At 45.5% G+C, this 16,083-nt stretch overlaps 1 protein-coding gene and 1 long non-coding RNA gene across 7 annotated transcripts in view; both read left to right on the top strand.

Moving 5' to 3' along the window:
• The window catches only part of LOC112264178 (protein MTSS 2), a 75,281-nt gene extending 62,677 nt beyond the window's left edge, over positions 1–12,604 (top strand). For 2 of the 6 annotated variants that reach the window (XM_042330857.1, XM_042330856.1), the window contains 6 exons: positions 3,469–3,601; positions 4,344–4,418; positions 4,900–5,049; positions 5,531–5,707; positions 6,075–6,240; positions 6,480–12,604. In XM_042330857.1, the coding sequence (XP_042186791.1) occupies positions 3,469–3,601; positions 4,344–4,418; positions 4,900–5,049; positions 5,531–5,707; positions 6,075–6,240; positions 6,480–7,255 (1,477 nt within the window). In that variant the 3' untranslated portion in view covers positions 7,256–12,604. Of the gene's footprint in view, positions 1–3,381; positions 3,602–4,343; positions 4,419–4,899; positions 5,050–5,530; positions 5,708–6,074; positions 6,241–6,479 lie in introns of all 6 variants that reach the window. The other 4 variants (XM_042330855.1, XM_042330854.1, XM_042330859.1 and 1 more) reach the window with 3 other exon arrangements.
• A 1,531-nt stretch (positions 12,605–14,135) lies between these two features.
• LOC112264039 lies at positions 14,136–15,852 on the top strand. The gene is made up of 2 exons (XR_002955589.2): positions 14,136–15,385; positions 15,467–15,852. It is a non-coding gene; the product is annotated as an uncharacterized LOC112264039 (long non-coding RNA).
• Positions 15,853–16,083: the final 231 nt, after the last annotated feature.

The raw sequence follows: 16,083 nt of genomic DNA, 5'->3' as shown, positions 1-16,083 counted from the left end.
TTCTACCCATCATATAAACTACCTGTCTCTCTCATATGAACTCTACCCATCATATAAACTACCCATCATATAAACTACCCGTCTCTCTCACATGAATTCTACCGATCATATAAACTACCCGTCTCTCTCATATGAACTCTACCCATCATATAAACTACCCGTCTCTCTCATATGAACTCTACCCATCATATAAACTACCCATCTCTCTCATATGATCTCTACCCATCATATAAAACATCCGTCTCTCTCATATGAACTCTACCCATCATATAAACTACCCGTCTCTCTCATATGAACTCTACCCATCATATAAACTACCCGTCTCTCTCATATGAACTCTACCCATCATATGAACTACCCATCATATAAACTACCCGTCTCTCTCATATGAACTCTACCCATCATATAAACTACCCATCATATAAACTACCCGTCTCTCTCATATGAACTCTACCCATCATATAAACTACCCGTCTCTCTCATATGAACTCTACCCATCATATAAACTACCCATCATATAAACTACCCGTCTCTCTCATATGAACTCTACCCATCATATAAACTACCCATCATATAAACTACCCGTCTCTCTCATATGAACTCTACCCATCATATAAACTACCCATCATATAAACTACCCGTCTCTCTCATATGAACTCTACCCATCATATAAACTACCCATCATATAAACTACCCGTCTCTCTCATATGAACTCTACCCATCATATAAACTACCCATCATATAAACTACCCGTCTCTCTCATATGAACTCTACCCATCATATAAACTACCCGTCTCTCTCATATGAACTCTACCCATCATATAAACTACCCATCATATAAACTACCCGTCTCTCTCATATGAACTCTACCCATCATATAAACTACCCATCATATAAACTACTTGTCTCTCTCATATGAACTCTACCCATCATATAAACTACCCGTCTCTCTCATATGAATTCTACCCATCATATAAACTACCCATCATATAAACTACCCGTCTCTCTCATATGAATTCTACCCATCATATAAACTACCCATCATATAAACTACCCGTCTCTCTCATATGAACTCTACCCATCATATAAACTACCCGTCTCTCTCATATGAACTCTACCCATCATATAAACTACCCGTCTCTCTCATATGAACTCTACCCATCATATAAACTATCCGTCTCTCTCATATGAACTCTACCCATCATATAAACTACCCGTCTCTCTCATATGAACTCTACCCATCATATAAACTACCCGTCTCTCTCATATGAACTCTACCCATCATATAAACTACCCGTCTCTCTCATATGAACTCTACCCATCATATAAACTACCCATCATATAAACTACTTGTCTCTCTCATATGAACTCTACCCATCATATAAACTACCCGTCTCTCTCATATGAATTCTACCCATCATATAAACTACCCATCATATAAACTACCCGTCTCTCTCATATGAATTCTACCCATCATATAAACTACCCATCATATAAACTACCCGTCTCTCTCATATGAACTCTACCCATCATATAAACTACCCGTCTCTCTCATATGAACTCTACCCATCATATAAACTACCCATCTCTCTCATATGATCTCTACCCATCATATAAAACATCCGTCTCTCTCATATGAACTCTACCCATCATATAAACTACCCGTCTCTCTCATATGAACTCTACCCATCATATAAACTACCCGTCTCTCTCATATGAACTCTACCCATCATATAAACTACCCATCATATAAACTACTTGTCTCTCTCATATGAACTCTACCCATCATATAAACTACCCGTCTCTCTCATATGAATTCTACCCATCATATAAACTACGCGTCTCTCTCATATGAATTCTACCCATCATATAAACTCTACCCATCATATAAACTACCCATCATATAAACTACCCGTCTCATATGAACTCTACCCATCATATAAACTACCCGTCTCTCTCATATGAACTCTACCCATCATATAAACTACCCGTCTCTCTCATATGAACTCTACCCATCATATAAACTACCCGTCTCTCTCATATGAACTCTACCCATCATATAAACTACCCGTCTCTCTCATATGAATTCTACCATCATATAAACTACCCGTCTCTCATATGAATTCTACCCATCATATAAACTACCTGTCTCTCTCATATGAACTCTACCCATCATATAAACTACCCATCATATAAACTACCCGTCTCTCTCATATGAATTCTACCGATCATATAAACTACCCGTCTCTCTCATATGAACTCTACCCATCATATAAACTACCCGTCTCTCTCATATGAACTCTACCCATCATATAAACTACCCATCTCTCTCATATGATCTCTACCCATCATATAAAACATCCGTCTCTCTCATATGAACTCTACCCATCATATAAACTACCCGTCTCTCTCATATGAACTCTACCCATCATATAAACTACCCGTCTCTCTCATATGAACTCTACCCATCATATAAACTACCATCATATAAACTACCGTCTCTCTCATATGAATTCTACCCATCATATAAACTACGCGTCTCTCTCATATGAATTCTACCCATCATATAAACTCTACCCATCATATAAACTACCCATCATATAAACTACCCGTCTCATATGAACTCTACCCATCATATAAACTACCCGTCTCTCTCATATGAACTCTACCCATCATATAAACTACCCGTCTCTCTCATATGAACTCTACCCATCATATAAACTACCCGTCTCTCTCATATGAATTCTACCTATCATATAAACTACCCGTCTCTCATATGAATTCTACCCATCATATAAACTACCTGTCTCTCTCATATGAACTCTACCCATCATATAAACTACCCATCATATAAACTACCCGTCTCTCTCACATGAACTCTACCCATCATATAAACTACCCGTCTCTCATATGAACTCTACCCATCATATGATCATATAAAATCTACCCATCATATAAACTACCCATCATATAAACTACCCGTCATATAAACTACCCGTCTCTCTCATATGAACACTACCCATCATATAAACTACCCGTCTCTCTCATATGAACTCTACCCATCATATAAACTACCCATCATATAAACTACCCGTCTCTCTCATATGAACTCTACCCACTGCTTGCTCTGCTCCTGGCCGATACATCACTGTACCTCGCTACCATCAATCTCCCTTCTTTTCCCCTTTCCTTCTCACTTCATCACTCTCTTCCCATATCCATCTCTACACACCATCGTTCACTTTCCTACCTTCTCCACCTTTTACTTCATAAATGTGGTTTTATATGATATCCCCATACCTTAAACACTTCCCTTCACCCTGCCTGACCCTCTTCCCTGCCCCCTCACCACCCTCTCACCCTGGCCCCACCCCCCTGCAGCAGTGTGAACAGCGCCCACAGTAGCGCCTCTCGCTCCTCCGGAGGCTCTCAGACTCACTCACCCAGTTCATCCTATCGCTACCGCAGCCTGGCCCAGCCGCCACCAGGGAACGCTCACCGCCTCAGCAGCGTCTCCTCCCACGACTCAGGCTTCATATCACAGGACGCCAACGTCTACTCCAAGCCTCCCTCGCCCATGCCCTCTGACATCACCAGCCAGGTATGACTGCCGTCACAGATATGTATGGCATGACTGCCGTCACAGATATGTATGGCATGACTGCCGTCACAGATATGTATGGCGTGACTGCCGTCACGGATATGTATGGTGTGACTGCCGTCACGGATATGTATGGCGTGACTGCCGTCACAGATATGTATGGCGTGACTGCCGTCACGGATATGTATGGTGTGACTGCCGTCGTGGATATGTATGGTGTGACTGCCGTTGCGGATATGTATGGTGTGACTGCCGTCACGGATATGTATGGTGTGACTGCCGTCACGGATATGTATGGCGTGACTGCCGTCGCAGATATGTATGGCGTGACTGCCGTCACGATATGATATGTGACTGCCGGCGTGACTGTGTGACTGCCGTTGCGGATATGTATGGTGTGACTGCCGTCGCGGATATGTATGGCGTGACTGCCGTCGCGGATATGTATGGCGTGACTGCCGTCGCGGATATGTATGGCGTGACTGCCGTCGCGGATATGTATGGTGTGACTGCCGTCGCGGATATGTATGGCGTGACTGCCGTCGCGGATATGTATGGCGTGACTGCCGTCGCGGATATGTATGGTGTGACTGCCGTCGCGGATATGTATGGTGTGACTGCCGTCGCTGCAGTGCTGAAACGTAGCTCCGCCCCCTCCTTGGTTTTATTTCCTCCACTCTTCTGCCTGACGTCTCTTGGTTTTGCATTCATTCTCCTTCTTGACCTCTCCTCCTTTCTGCAGAAGTCATCAAGCTCCGCATCCTCCGAGGCATCCGAGACCTGCCAGTCAGTCAGTGAGTGCAGCTCTCCCACAACGGTAAGTACAACCGCTCCCTCGCTCTCCTGTCCTAATGTCCTCCCGTTTCTTTCTGTCACACGATTAACTGACTTTGAAAAATAATGTGTATACACTAGCCGTGCTCATTTTAGTTGTCTGGGTTTTGCATACTGTAATGTTGTTGTATGAGAGAAGCTCATACAGTCAAACTGACTGACGGTCAAACTGACCAGCTGGATTCTCTCCCTAAGTATGTGTACTTCATCAGCCCAGGGGAACTTGTGGTCATCTGCTCTGTCACCGCTGATTTCTTGTCTTTGCCCTCTTCTGCTACTCATACACTTTGTGTGTGTTTGGGACCGCAGATGCACGTACTTGCGTGCATGCAACTGTGTGCGTGTGTTTGTGTATGTATGTATGTACGGTATGACCCAGAGGTCACATCACAAAGGCTCCTCCCATAAGCCTTTGGCGTTGATGGACGCTCTGACGATCACGATCTTGTCTCTCCGTTCCGCAGTTTGGCTCGTCCTTCGCTACCTTCCGCCCTGCTCTCTCTCACACTGGCTCCATCAGGCCTCTCTCTGTCATACTTCCTGCGTCCCCACCCTATAACTGCTCCCCTGGATCCAACACTACCTCTCCCACATCAAAGGTTCCTTGCTGGAAGGTTTGTTTTCATCTGCACACTTTACTTTGCAATTTTTTGTTAATTTTTTGGTTTGTGTTTTAATTTGTGCTTCTTGAGTTAACGCTTATTCACCAGGTTTTTCTTTTCATTTCACCATCTGCTTAACTCATTCATGACTTCATTACTTTGCTCCCTAACCTGTGTGCCTTTTATGTTGTCGTTGGCCAACAGTCTCACCCCCTGGTGTCAAATTTCCTGTGTGGTGATTTGCTAAACTGAGCAGGCCATGGGTGGCACCCATTTCACCTTTCGAAGTCTCAAAAACTCAAAAGGTTTCAAACCAATAAACCCACTCATCAACTTGGCCCAATACCAAACACTCACTCGCACACAATGAGGAATCTCCCCCTGTACCCAGATGAAAGGCGTCAAACTGCTGGATAGTGAACGGGTCTCTCTCATTAGAGAGTTCACTCTGTTGCTTTTCACTGCTTCTTATTAACCACCCCCACCTCTTCAGGATTGGTCCAAGGCAGGTTCTTATGAGCAGCCATTGGCTGCCACGCTTCAGCGGCGGAAGGAGCCCCTGGATAGGCTGAGGGAGAGCGAGGTATCCCCGGGCTCCCAGGGATATGCTGGTGCTCACCCAGACGATGTCCAGAGGCCCCGAATGACCCCCGCCACCATCGCTGCCAAGGTAACAGAGATTTACCTCACAATGGTGTGAATACAAGACACATTCAGCTATATCACAACTGTTGTATTTTAACCCCAAATTGGATTTTGGTGGTAAGGCAATTGACTGCGATACAGTTAGATCCTAGATTGCAATACGATTCTGGAAACCTTGAACTTAGTTATCATCCTAATCATGCGTTAGTCCCGTGTTAGTCCACTAGTCATGTGTAGCTCAGTTGGTAGAGCATGAAGCTTTCAGAGGAAGAGTTGTGCGTTTAATTCCTATGAGGGACCTGCACGAAGAAAAGTACTCTGATGTACGCACTCTAAGTTGCTCTGGATAAGAAGCGTCTGCTAAATGACAATGCGTTGTTGCTTCCTCCCAGCACGGCGAAGAGGTGTCTCCAGCAGCCAGTGACCTGGCCATGGTCCTGACCCGTGGTCTCAGCATGGAGCAGCAGAAGAGCAACAGGGACTCCCTGCAGTACTCTAGTGGCTACAGCACCCAGACCACCACGCCCTCCTGCTCCGAGGACACTATCCCCTCTCAGGGTACCACTCTGACACGTACACTCCTTCTCTCGTAGAGTAAACACCAATACATACAGAAGTCAACCTCACTTACATTAACCAACAGAGAATGCACTCACTGTCCTCTCTCAAGGTAACAGACATGTACTATACCCACTCACAACTTAGAGTACACACATCCCTTTACTTGGTAGCTCTCCACCGAGATGCAACACTCTGAATAGCATACCACATCCCTCCCGTCTTTCTCTCTCCCCCAGGGTCGGATTATGACTGCTACTCTGTGAATGGAGATGCCGAAGGTGAGACGTCAACTGACTTTGACAAGTCCTCCACCATCCCCCGCCATAGCAACATCGGCCAGAACTACCGCCGCATGATCCAGACCAAGCGGCCGGCCAGCACCGCTGGTCTGCCCAGTGGAGCCCAGGGCGGAGTGCCTGGAGGGGGAGGGGGCATTGGGACCCCTGGGACTGCCACCATCCGCCGAACCCCATCCACCAAGCCGGGTGTGAGGCGCACCCTGTCCAACGCGGGCCCCATCCCTATCCGCCCCCCCATAGTGCCAGTGAAGACACCCACGGTGCCTGATGCTCCTGGGGGGTACCCCGGGCCTCCGGTACGTGTGGGCAGTGAGGAGTGCGTGTTCTACGTGGCGGATGACTCCTCCCCCAACACGTTGGAGTATGTGAAGGCCTCTCCTAAGCGTCTGAGCCTGCCCAACACAGCGTGGGGGTCTGGGGGAGCGATGGAGATGAGTGTGTATGTCCAGCACGGCTCTGAGGAGGACCAGATGATAGCCGCTAACCGCCACAGCCTGGTGGAGAAGATAGGAGAGCTGGTGGCCAGTGCCCATGCCCTTGGGGAGGGACAGTTCCCCTTCCCCAACCTTCCTGATGACCCCCCACCTGGCCCGGCCCCCCAGCACGACCCCCAGGCCACCGGGTCAGGCACCGACGTGCTGGTGTCCATCCGCAGGGGTGTGCGGCTCCGCAAGACCGTCTCCAACGACAGGTCAGCGCCCAGGATTTTGTGATGGTCCACAGCGGAGCGGAGGGAGCGCAGCCTGCACCCACCGTGGTGCCCCAACCACTACATACAGTACTGACACTGTAGTAAAGAAGTGAATATGACAACAGAAGATTAAAAAAAACAAGTTTTAATTAGAAGTAAATGATAAATAACAATAATAATGCTGATAATGAAAAAGTAAAGGATGAATAATAATGACAGGCTCTGGCCACTATAACTCTGTCGTGTCTGGGCGCATGTTTGTTTAATTAGCACCACCATCACCATGGGATCCTCAGACTGTATATAGAGACTCTGTCTGGACTGACTGCCGAGAGAGAGACTGTTTATAGGGACCTGGACTTCCAGCCACCCTCTCCACCTCCTCCCACAACCCCCCCACTCCTCACCCAACCTCTTACCCCCCCCATTCTAGAGTAAAACAGAGGGAAGCAGGTGGTGGAGAGACAGATGAAAAGTGGGGTCAATAGGGGGTCCCATCTCTCCCTTTAGCTCGGGCCACAAGGCTCTGACAATGCACTGTTAGCTTTAAACCATGGCTAACCGTGTGTGTGTGTGTGTGTGTGCGTGTGTAAGAGGTGGGCAGAGTTCTGCTGCAGGTCAGCCGGTTGTATTTGAGGGTGGGGCTTCTCTCCTCTGTGTCGTTTGTTGTTACCCTCACACGGGGCCCACACTGGCTAAATCAACGTCGTTTCCACGCCATTTGAATGAAATGACGTTGGACCGATGTGGAATAGACGTTGAATTGACGTCTGTGCCCAGTGGACTGTTTTTATTGTGACATTTGATTTCCTGTTACCACTGTATGAGAAGCTACAAAATGAAGCCAGGCGTATATATTTTCTAAATCCAGAGAGAACATGTTAATAAGAAATGGAGCAATAAATGTGTTTTATTTTCTGCTTGCGGAGTGGAGGAGGAACAGAAGCTGTTATCTTAGGTTTAGGTTCTCTTTTTTAACTTGCAGGCAATCATCAGGCATGCTCAAGTACACATGACAGTGGCTGTCTAACTCTGGCCATTGGCTTTTCTCAAGTCCTGGCCTGATGTGTTAAAAAAACAGAAAAATCCTAGAAAACTGAAGCACTTTGAAGGTTAGTTTCTAGTGTGACCACTAGGAGTCAGTGTGGTCACGCTATGTGATGAGACGAGGGTGCTGGGGGACTGAGACAGTTGGTTGTCATGCGGTGTGCTGAGTGCGTGCCACAGACCAGTGAGTGAAGCAGTTCAATTGGTGAGAGAATAGGAAGATCGAAAAAGGAAGTGATAAAGAAAGGTGGGAAATGGGAACGGAAGGATACGCCATTGGAGGCATGGTTATGTACAATGGGTCCATGCTGAAAAGGTTGAATTCCAAAAAAAAACGGATTTATAATGTAGATCATAACATTTATGTAAAGAGGGGGATGGTAAGCTGCTGTACTAGTCATCACCTGTTGTGAGTCTCAAACACGAGATCCATAGCTCATGTGCAGCCTTTACTCGGGAGCTGGCTTTGCTAAAGACATTAGAATGAAAGTGACTATAGCCAGGGAGAAACAGTGTGGATAATGTAAGGGGTTGCCAGAAGAAGGTGGATATTTATGTTTACAGAGTTAGCTGGAAGAGAGTTGCTGCAGCGGAGAGAGATGGAATGAGCATTTCACTGCCTGTTCATACTGTAAGCCCGAGTCGAGAGTCAGACGCACAGGTGGAAGTCAAGACTAGAAACTGTATGAATATATAGTAACCTTTCATAAAATTATGTTGCCATATTTTTGCAATAATGTTATGCTGTAGTCTTACTTTTGTCAATGAAAAAAATATTAATTCCAGAGAACAATGAATCACAGTGATATAGGATCTGAGCAGGCAGAGAGAGCATTATTCTGACCGTTGTACTGTAGGGTAGTGATGAACTTCATGGATGTCTGCCCAATGCTCCCTAGCAGTGAATGTTGATGTCCTCACCTTGACGACAATGACTATTACAAAATGTATCTCGATGCTTATTTTGTTTTAAAAAATGTTTTTATTTATTTTGCTTAAATAGAGCACTGTTTTAGAAATGCCTGTGGCTGTTTTAAAGCGAGGGTCTGCTTTGAGAAGATGAGAGAAACACCTGGTATTGTAGAATATTGCTCATCTGCTGGAGTGCTGAAATAGTACTTCCGCAAGGGGCTCTGTAAGAGGGTATGTGGGTGTGGGTGTGACGCGGAGGAAGGGGAGAGACCAGCAGTCTGGTGGGCGTGGCCCAGGGTGGATGTGACCTCCCGTGGCACAGTGCATTCTCGACCAGAGGATGTCTGCAAAGCACAGGTCAGAACGATGTATATTTATATATACATATATACATACATATACTGTTTAAGAAGTTGAACACTAATTGTACAGGTCAAATTGCTAGAATAAAAAAAAAAGTTTAACTCACTTTACTTCACATTACTGAAGAAATGTTTACTGTCTTTTTAACTGTGCAGACTTAACTCTGGCAATTATTCTGTTCCAATTTCTTGTCATGCTTGAATTACTCTGCTTCATTCTGATTGTGTGTGATGCTCCTTACCGTTCCCCAGCCCCCAACTATGTAACCATCACTTCTATCAGAGCATTAGAGCGACAGAAAGACAGGATGTGGCACAGAGACAGACAGACCGAGTGAGACTGGGCCGTTTGCTAGTGTGTGTTAGACTGAGAGGACCCCTACAGAGGAACTACAGGGATGTCAGTCTTGGTTGTCTCTCTGCCTGGGATGAGGTGACACTCTCCAAGACCCCATGGTGGATGACTAGCAGTCACCTCACTCCCTCACACCCCCACAGCTGGGCTGTCTCTGGGCATGTGTAGGCCTCTCCCTCTTTCCTCACTATCACTTGCTTCTCGCCATCCTCACACTGGGTAGAGATGTCAGTTTAACGTCTAGATTCGATTTACATTTGGTTGAGTTGTCATCTAACAATAATTCAACATTAAATCAATAAAAAAAGACGGATGCCCTTGCATTGATGACGTTTTGCACATCCAATTAGTTTTCCATGTTGATTCAACGTCAACGCATAGTTTTTTGGGGGGTTGGAATGACGTGGAAACAACGTTGATTTAACCAGATTTTGCCCAGTGGGCTACCCCCACTTATACTCTCAATAAATGAACGTGTTTCTTTTTAACCTCTTATCCACCACAACCCCAACTCCTACTAGCAGCTCACTCCATAGCTTGCCTCAGCATCAGCTCTTAAAGCCAGAGCCAAGCCCAAACTCCTACTAGCAGCTCACTCCATAGCTTGGCCCAGCATCACCTCTTAAAGCCAGAGCCAAGCCCAAACTCCTACTAGCAGCTCACTCCATAGCTTGCCTCAGCATCAGCTCTTAAAGCCAGAGCCAAGCCCAAACTCCTACTAGCAGCTCACTCCATAGCTTGCCTCAGCATCAGCTCTTAAAGCCAGAGCCAAGCCCAAACTCCTACTAGCAGCTCACTCCATAGCTTGCCTCAGCATCAGCTCTTAAAGCCAGAGCCAAGCCCAAACTCCTACTAGCAGCTCACTCCATAGCTTGCCTCAGCATCAGCTCTTAAAGCCAGAGCCAAGCCCAAACTCCTACTAGCAGCTCACTCCATAGCTTGCCTCAGCATCAGCTCTTAAAGCCAGAGCCAAGCCCAAACTCCCAACAGGACTTTGACTGAAACACTTTCCCGCTGGGTGCTAATGCAAGGACAGGGAATAACTGTGTCGTCACAATAAAATGCTAGTTTCACATTAGAAGAACAACACTTCCATGAGAACATGATATGATGTCTCATGCTGGCTGGATTATAGCTAATGAAATCATTTAAATTAAACCTTCGCTTCACTCTAAGTGAGTGTTCATTTGCGATAAGTGCCCATGTGACTTCTCTCTCTCAAATCGGGTGAGTTGTTTGTCTGTGTATCCTGCTGCGTTTACCATGGGTGGTGTGTCCATAGTGTTAGCGCTGTCGTGAGGGGAATGGAGCAAATGGGTTGATGGGAGTGTTTTAGCACAATACACTTTTCTCTTCATGTCGAGTGAGGTTTGCACAGTGCTGTGTAGAGATGCATTTTTCACTTCCGTGTCTCTGCAGTACAGCCTCGGTCGCAAATTACACTTATTTAAATCGCTTTTTGCATACTTATGCAGATCACTTTCACAATTTCAATAATAGAGAACATGTGCTTTCATTGCCTTGTGAGTTTCACTGTGTGTGATTTTAATACTCCCCCCGCTAAGCTATATAGAAATAACAATGGAACTCATTCATAACGTACGATACTGGATATGTAACAGGAGTCTATAGGTCTCATTGGGTCTCCATGATGCTTTGCCTAACACAGGTCAACCTGTCCTCCCCTCTTAATCCTGGATAAGAGCTTGGTTAATCAGCCTTATTACTGTAATAACATTAGAAAGTGGATGACTGCATGCCTTTATAGTCTAGGCTGGTGTTCGTGTCCGACCAGTGCGCACAGCCGTACTGTGACCTTGCAAATCCCGTTATGCCGTTGTAAGGTAGCCAAACAGCCCAAGCCCCTCTTCCTTTAACTAGCTTATAACTCATATGTTCAAGCATATGTCAGGGCAAAGATTGAATCAAGCTGGGTAGCTGTGGGGTGTAGGTCATGTATGGAGGTTATACTGTACGTGGTCTAGGAGTAGTTTGTTTACATTGTCTACAGGTGTTGCGTTGGTGTGTCTTCGTGCTCATGAAGTCTGCCCTGACGTATGTTGAGGATCTCTGACACTGATGGAGAAACGGACTCTGCCTCGACACAAGGTGGCTACACGCCCACTCTCCCACCCACACACAGCCTGTCCCCGTCTATTTTAAAAAGACCAACAAAGTCACCCCACAACGATGTCACCATCCGTTAACTCAACGCTGTCAGCTCCTGAGATGTAGTCAGGCAGGGAGGTGACAACTCGCGTTTCCAGGTGCCATGGTAACAGAACTGAATGTCTTATCACTTGTGGATTCTCTGTGGTTTCTTCTCTCTTCCTCTTCCCAAAGCCCAATCCAATATTAAAGCTAAACCAATGCATCTATGAACATGACCCTTGCCACAGTTTTTATGAAGTCATTATTTTCATTACGGTATTGTGAAGAGATATGTGCGCATATGTTTTTTTGTACAAAACCCCCTCCAATGGAGTCACGTAACGCTACAGGTGCTGTTTTCTGTCTTCTAATTTCTCTCCTCTTCTCTAATTTATTGTGCCCTTTTCTCCAAGGCTGTTTTGCCTCATTCGCTGATAAGTTTCTTTTTGTATTATTAATCCTTTCAATTTGGTTTAGTCACTGCTAATGTAACAAAACGCACTGTGATGATTCCAGTATTAATAAAATATGTACTTAAACTGTGCACGAGTTTGAGAGACGAGTCCTTCATTTGGTATTTAAAAATGTGTTTTAGCGGAATAAACAGCTCTCACTGTTAAGAGGTTGAGAGTTGATAGGTAGAGCCAAGCGTTTGGTCGACAGGGGGCGCCAGAGATCTGCTAGGGCTAACACCGAGGATGCTTTAGAACTCAGCAAGACAGATTCTGATTCCAGGAGGGGGGATGTGTCGGTAGCGCCAATTGATGCGTGTATGTCACCCAAAACTTCAATTAAGTTCAGCAGTAAGTCTAGCCTCCTGTGCCAACACGATGCTCAATGTAGCTTGAAATAACAGAATGACCAGAGGGACAGAATACTGAAGTGTTGGTCTGTCTGGTTTATTTGGTATATATGTCACCCCAGTGTTACTGCTAGGAGATCATGCAGAAGCTCATCACCAGCAGCATACCACTGCTGGCTTGCTTCTGAAGCTAAGCAAGGTTGGTCCTGGTCAGACCCTGGATGGGAGACTAGATGCTGCTGGAAGTGGTGTTGGAGGGCCAGTAGAAGGCACTCTTTCCTCTGGTCTAAAACAACAACAAAAACAAAGCCCCAGGGCAGTGATTAGGGACACTGCTCTGTGTAGGGTGCCATCTTTCGGATGGGACGTTAAACGGGTGTCCTGACTTTCTGAGGTCATTAAAGATCCCATGGCACTTATTGTAAGAGTAAGGGTGTTAACCCCGGTGTCCTGGCTAAATTCCCAATCTGACCATCACGGTCACCTAATAATCCCCAGTTTACAATTGTCTCATTCATCCCCCCTCTCCCCTGTAACTATTCCCCAGGTCGTTGCTGTAAATGAGAAAGTGTTCTCAGTCAACTTACCTGGTAAAATAATGATTGAATAAAAAAATCCTGGACTCCACACAACGAGTTTGTGACGTCAGTACATGGAAAAAAACAGTCTGTCTTCATTAAACCACTGACAGAACAAGGACGAATCCCCTTTACTTAATGTCATCTCCCTAGCCACCATTTAAACCACACAAAGGGAACTTTAATTAAAAATAAGTGGGGCACAATTAAGCTGAGAACGCCGACTTTGAAACTCATGGGGACTTGGGGGCCTCCGCCTGAGTGAGACTATGGGGTTTCATGTCTGCTGTTCTTTGCTTCCCATTTTGTTGAAACTAATTAAATGTTTAAAGGTACAAGTTGAGCTTCACTAATAGCAAGCTGGTGGAGGAGATATTGAATGAGGTATTTCGTTGTAGTTGAAGACCATGAGAGGGGTAGTAATTGTGGGGTATAGGATGGGATGCTTTGTCAAAAAATATATTTTACTACAACATTCAAAGTTCGCGACAACAGGCTTTTTGCCAGACTTCAAACTTACGTCTAGCCTACTACTTCAAAGATCACAACTTGAGGAACTTAGAACAATTCAGAGTTGTGAAATCAATGCTGCATTGTGTCATGCATATTAGTAATACAGCCCACACCCTGCAAGTTGACGTCTTTCATAACCAAACCTGATCAAGCGAGACACTTTGTTTACTTTTTAAAAATCTTCTGTGGTCTCATTCATAAAACAAAGTCTTAGATTGATACTTGAACTTTGTCGTAAGATCATTTGACGGTGTGCTTACATTCGATTCATAAAAGATACTGAGTATAAACTACCTTGCTTACGCAGGTTCTAAGAAGCCATTTGTAATTTACGCACCTGTGATCTATAAACCTCAAATTGACTTAGAATTGATGGCACCTGAACGTGCCTTACAATCAGCGATTCCCCCTTATAGAATGCTCGCACAAATGAGGGTTTAGTCAGGAATAGTCATGGACCAAAAGAGAAAAGCTAACCTTTTGGTCTTCGCGATCACGGCTGTGGTAGGAGATTGAAGACGGGCAACACGTATTATTCGGTGAACTTAATAGTGGGTTGACGAAGCCAAACGGGTATCTTGGGAGTGTGTCGCCGCTGCAGTGAACGAGGTGGGGCAGCAAGACAGAACTGTGGCTGATGTGAAAGAGAAATGGTCTGACCTTAAACTGCAAGGGGGGAAATATAATAGCCATAACCGCAGCATTAAGGCAACGGGAGGGGGGGCCTGGCACCCCGGAGCTCTCCCAAATGGACCAGTGCATCGGGGCACTCATTGGTTAAAGCGCATACACTCGCACATACCCCGATGGCGACAGTAAATGTGTTTTTTTTTAAAGGTGTTTCTTCTATTTGAGCTCTTCTGCTTTATTTTTCATATGGTTTAATCCCAACTTTTACATCGTTTAGCAGTAACGTCGGGACGCGAATCCCCTACGACTGCATCTGTAATGTCTGCTTCCAACTCTCAAACATGTAGATCCCCAGAACGCAGCTCACTTTCCAGATCACCTGAATTCTGATCACCTGTTCACACACCTGTATGTCATTATCACACACTATTTAGTTCAGTTCTTTGTCCCATAGTGCGGTATTATTTGTTTTGTGACACTTCTATTCGGAGTTCTGTTTGTCCCCGTAATCTAAAGCCTCCCGAGTATGATAGTGAAGCAGGCAGAAACTAACGACGCATTTTGCCTAGTCCCTGCCTGTACTTTCGGATATACTGTTAACCTGTTGCCTGATCTCCCAGACGATGTTACTAGCCTTTTCCCTGCTTGTACTGTTGCCTTTTTGGACCCCTGTGTATGGCCTGCCTGCCCCTAGACCCAGCTACCTGCCTCCTCCTGTGGTCCTTTACAAAAACACCTGCTGCGCCCTGCGCTTGAAACCAGCTGTCTCCCATCGTGTTCATTACAGCATCACTGGATAACGGTAAGTAATTAAGAGAATGTGTAACTGTGGTTGTCAGTAACTTTTATACAATACACACTGATTTTATTTTAATTCACATAGAAATGGAGGAAGCTGTGTTGCAGCCCGTGTCTCGTTTGAGGGTGGCCCCTCCACCAAGGGAGAAAGTGCGTGAGGCTCCCAAATCAGCAGGTGCTAAATGTTTGGCCACACGTGTGCCGGTTCCCAATCCGTGAGGCCCCGGTTCCCAAGCATCGCAGACTCGCAGATGCCATGAGTGAGGGAATGTTTTGCCACAGGGGTTGAGGGTCTGTCCACGTCTACAGTTTGTGTTGACCACCTCAGTCCTGCAAACCCAGAAAGTGTTGAATGCATTGGTTGGGCAGATTGTGACTGAAGTTGGAAGAATATACAGGGTTTTACTTCATTTACATAATGCAATTGATGAATGTTTTCCACTATGTTAATAAAAAAACCTATGCTTTGTATATTGTCTGGCATTCTGTTTCTTATAGCAAATCTCTGAGATCCTACCTCCTTCTCACTGCATCAGCTGGGGCAGGTGCTCCATTGGGTGGTGGGTTATGAGGCTCTTGGGTGTCTCTTCTACTCTCCATGCCTTAGGGCTATGTTGTGGCTCACACCACATGCCAGTATTATGCGTGTCACCTTTGACTGGGGAGGGAAACCATTCATTAAACAGGCAAACCTCTTTATAT

This window comes from Oncorhynchus tshawytscha, linkage group LG12, assembly GCF_018296145.1.
Source record: "Oncorhynchus tshawytscha isolate Ot180627B linkage group LG12, Otsh_v2.0, whole genome shotgun sequence".
NCBI lineage: Eukaryota > Metazoa > Chordata > Actinopteri > Salmoniformes > Salmonidae > Oncorhynchus > Oncorhynchus tshawytscha.
The sequence above is the reverse complement of the archived record's forward strand: the minus strand, read 5'-3'. Positions and strand labels throughout refer to the sequence as shown.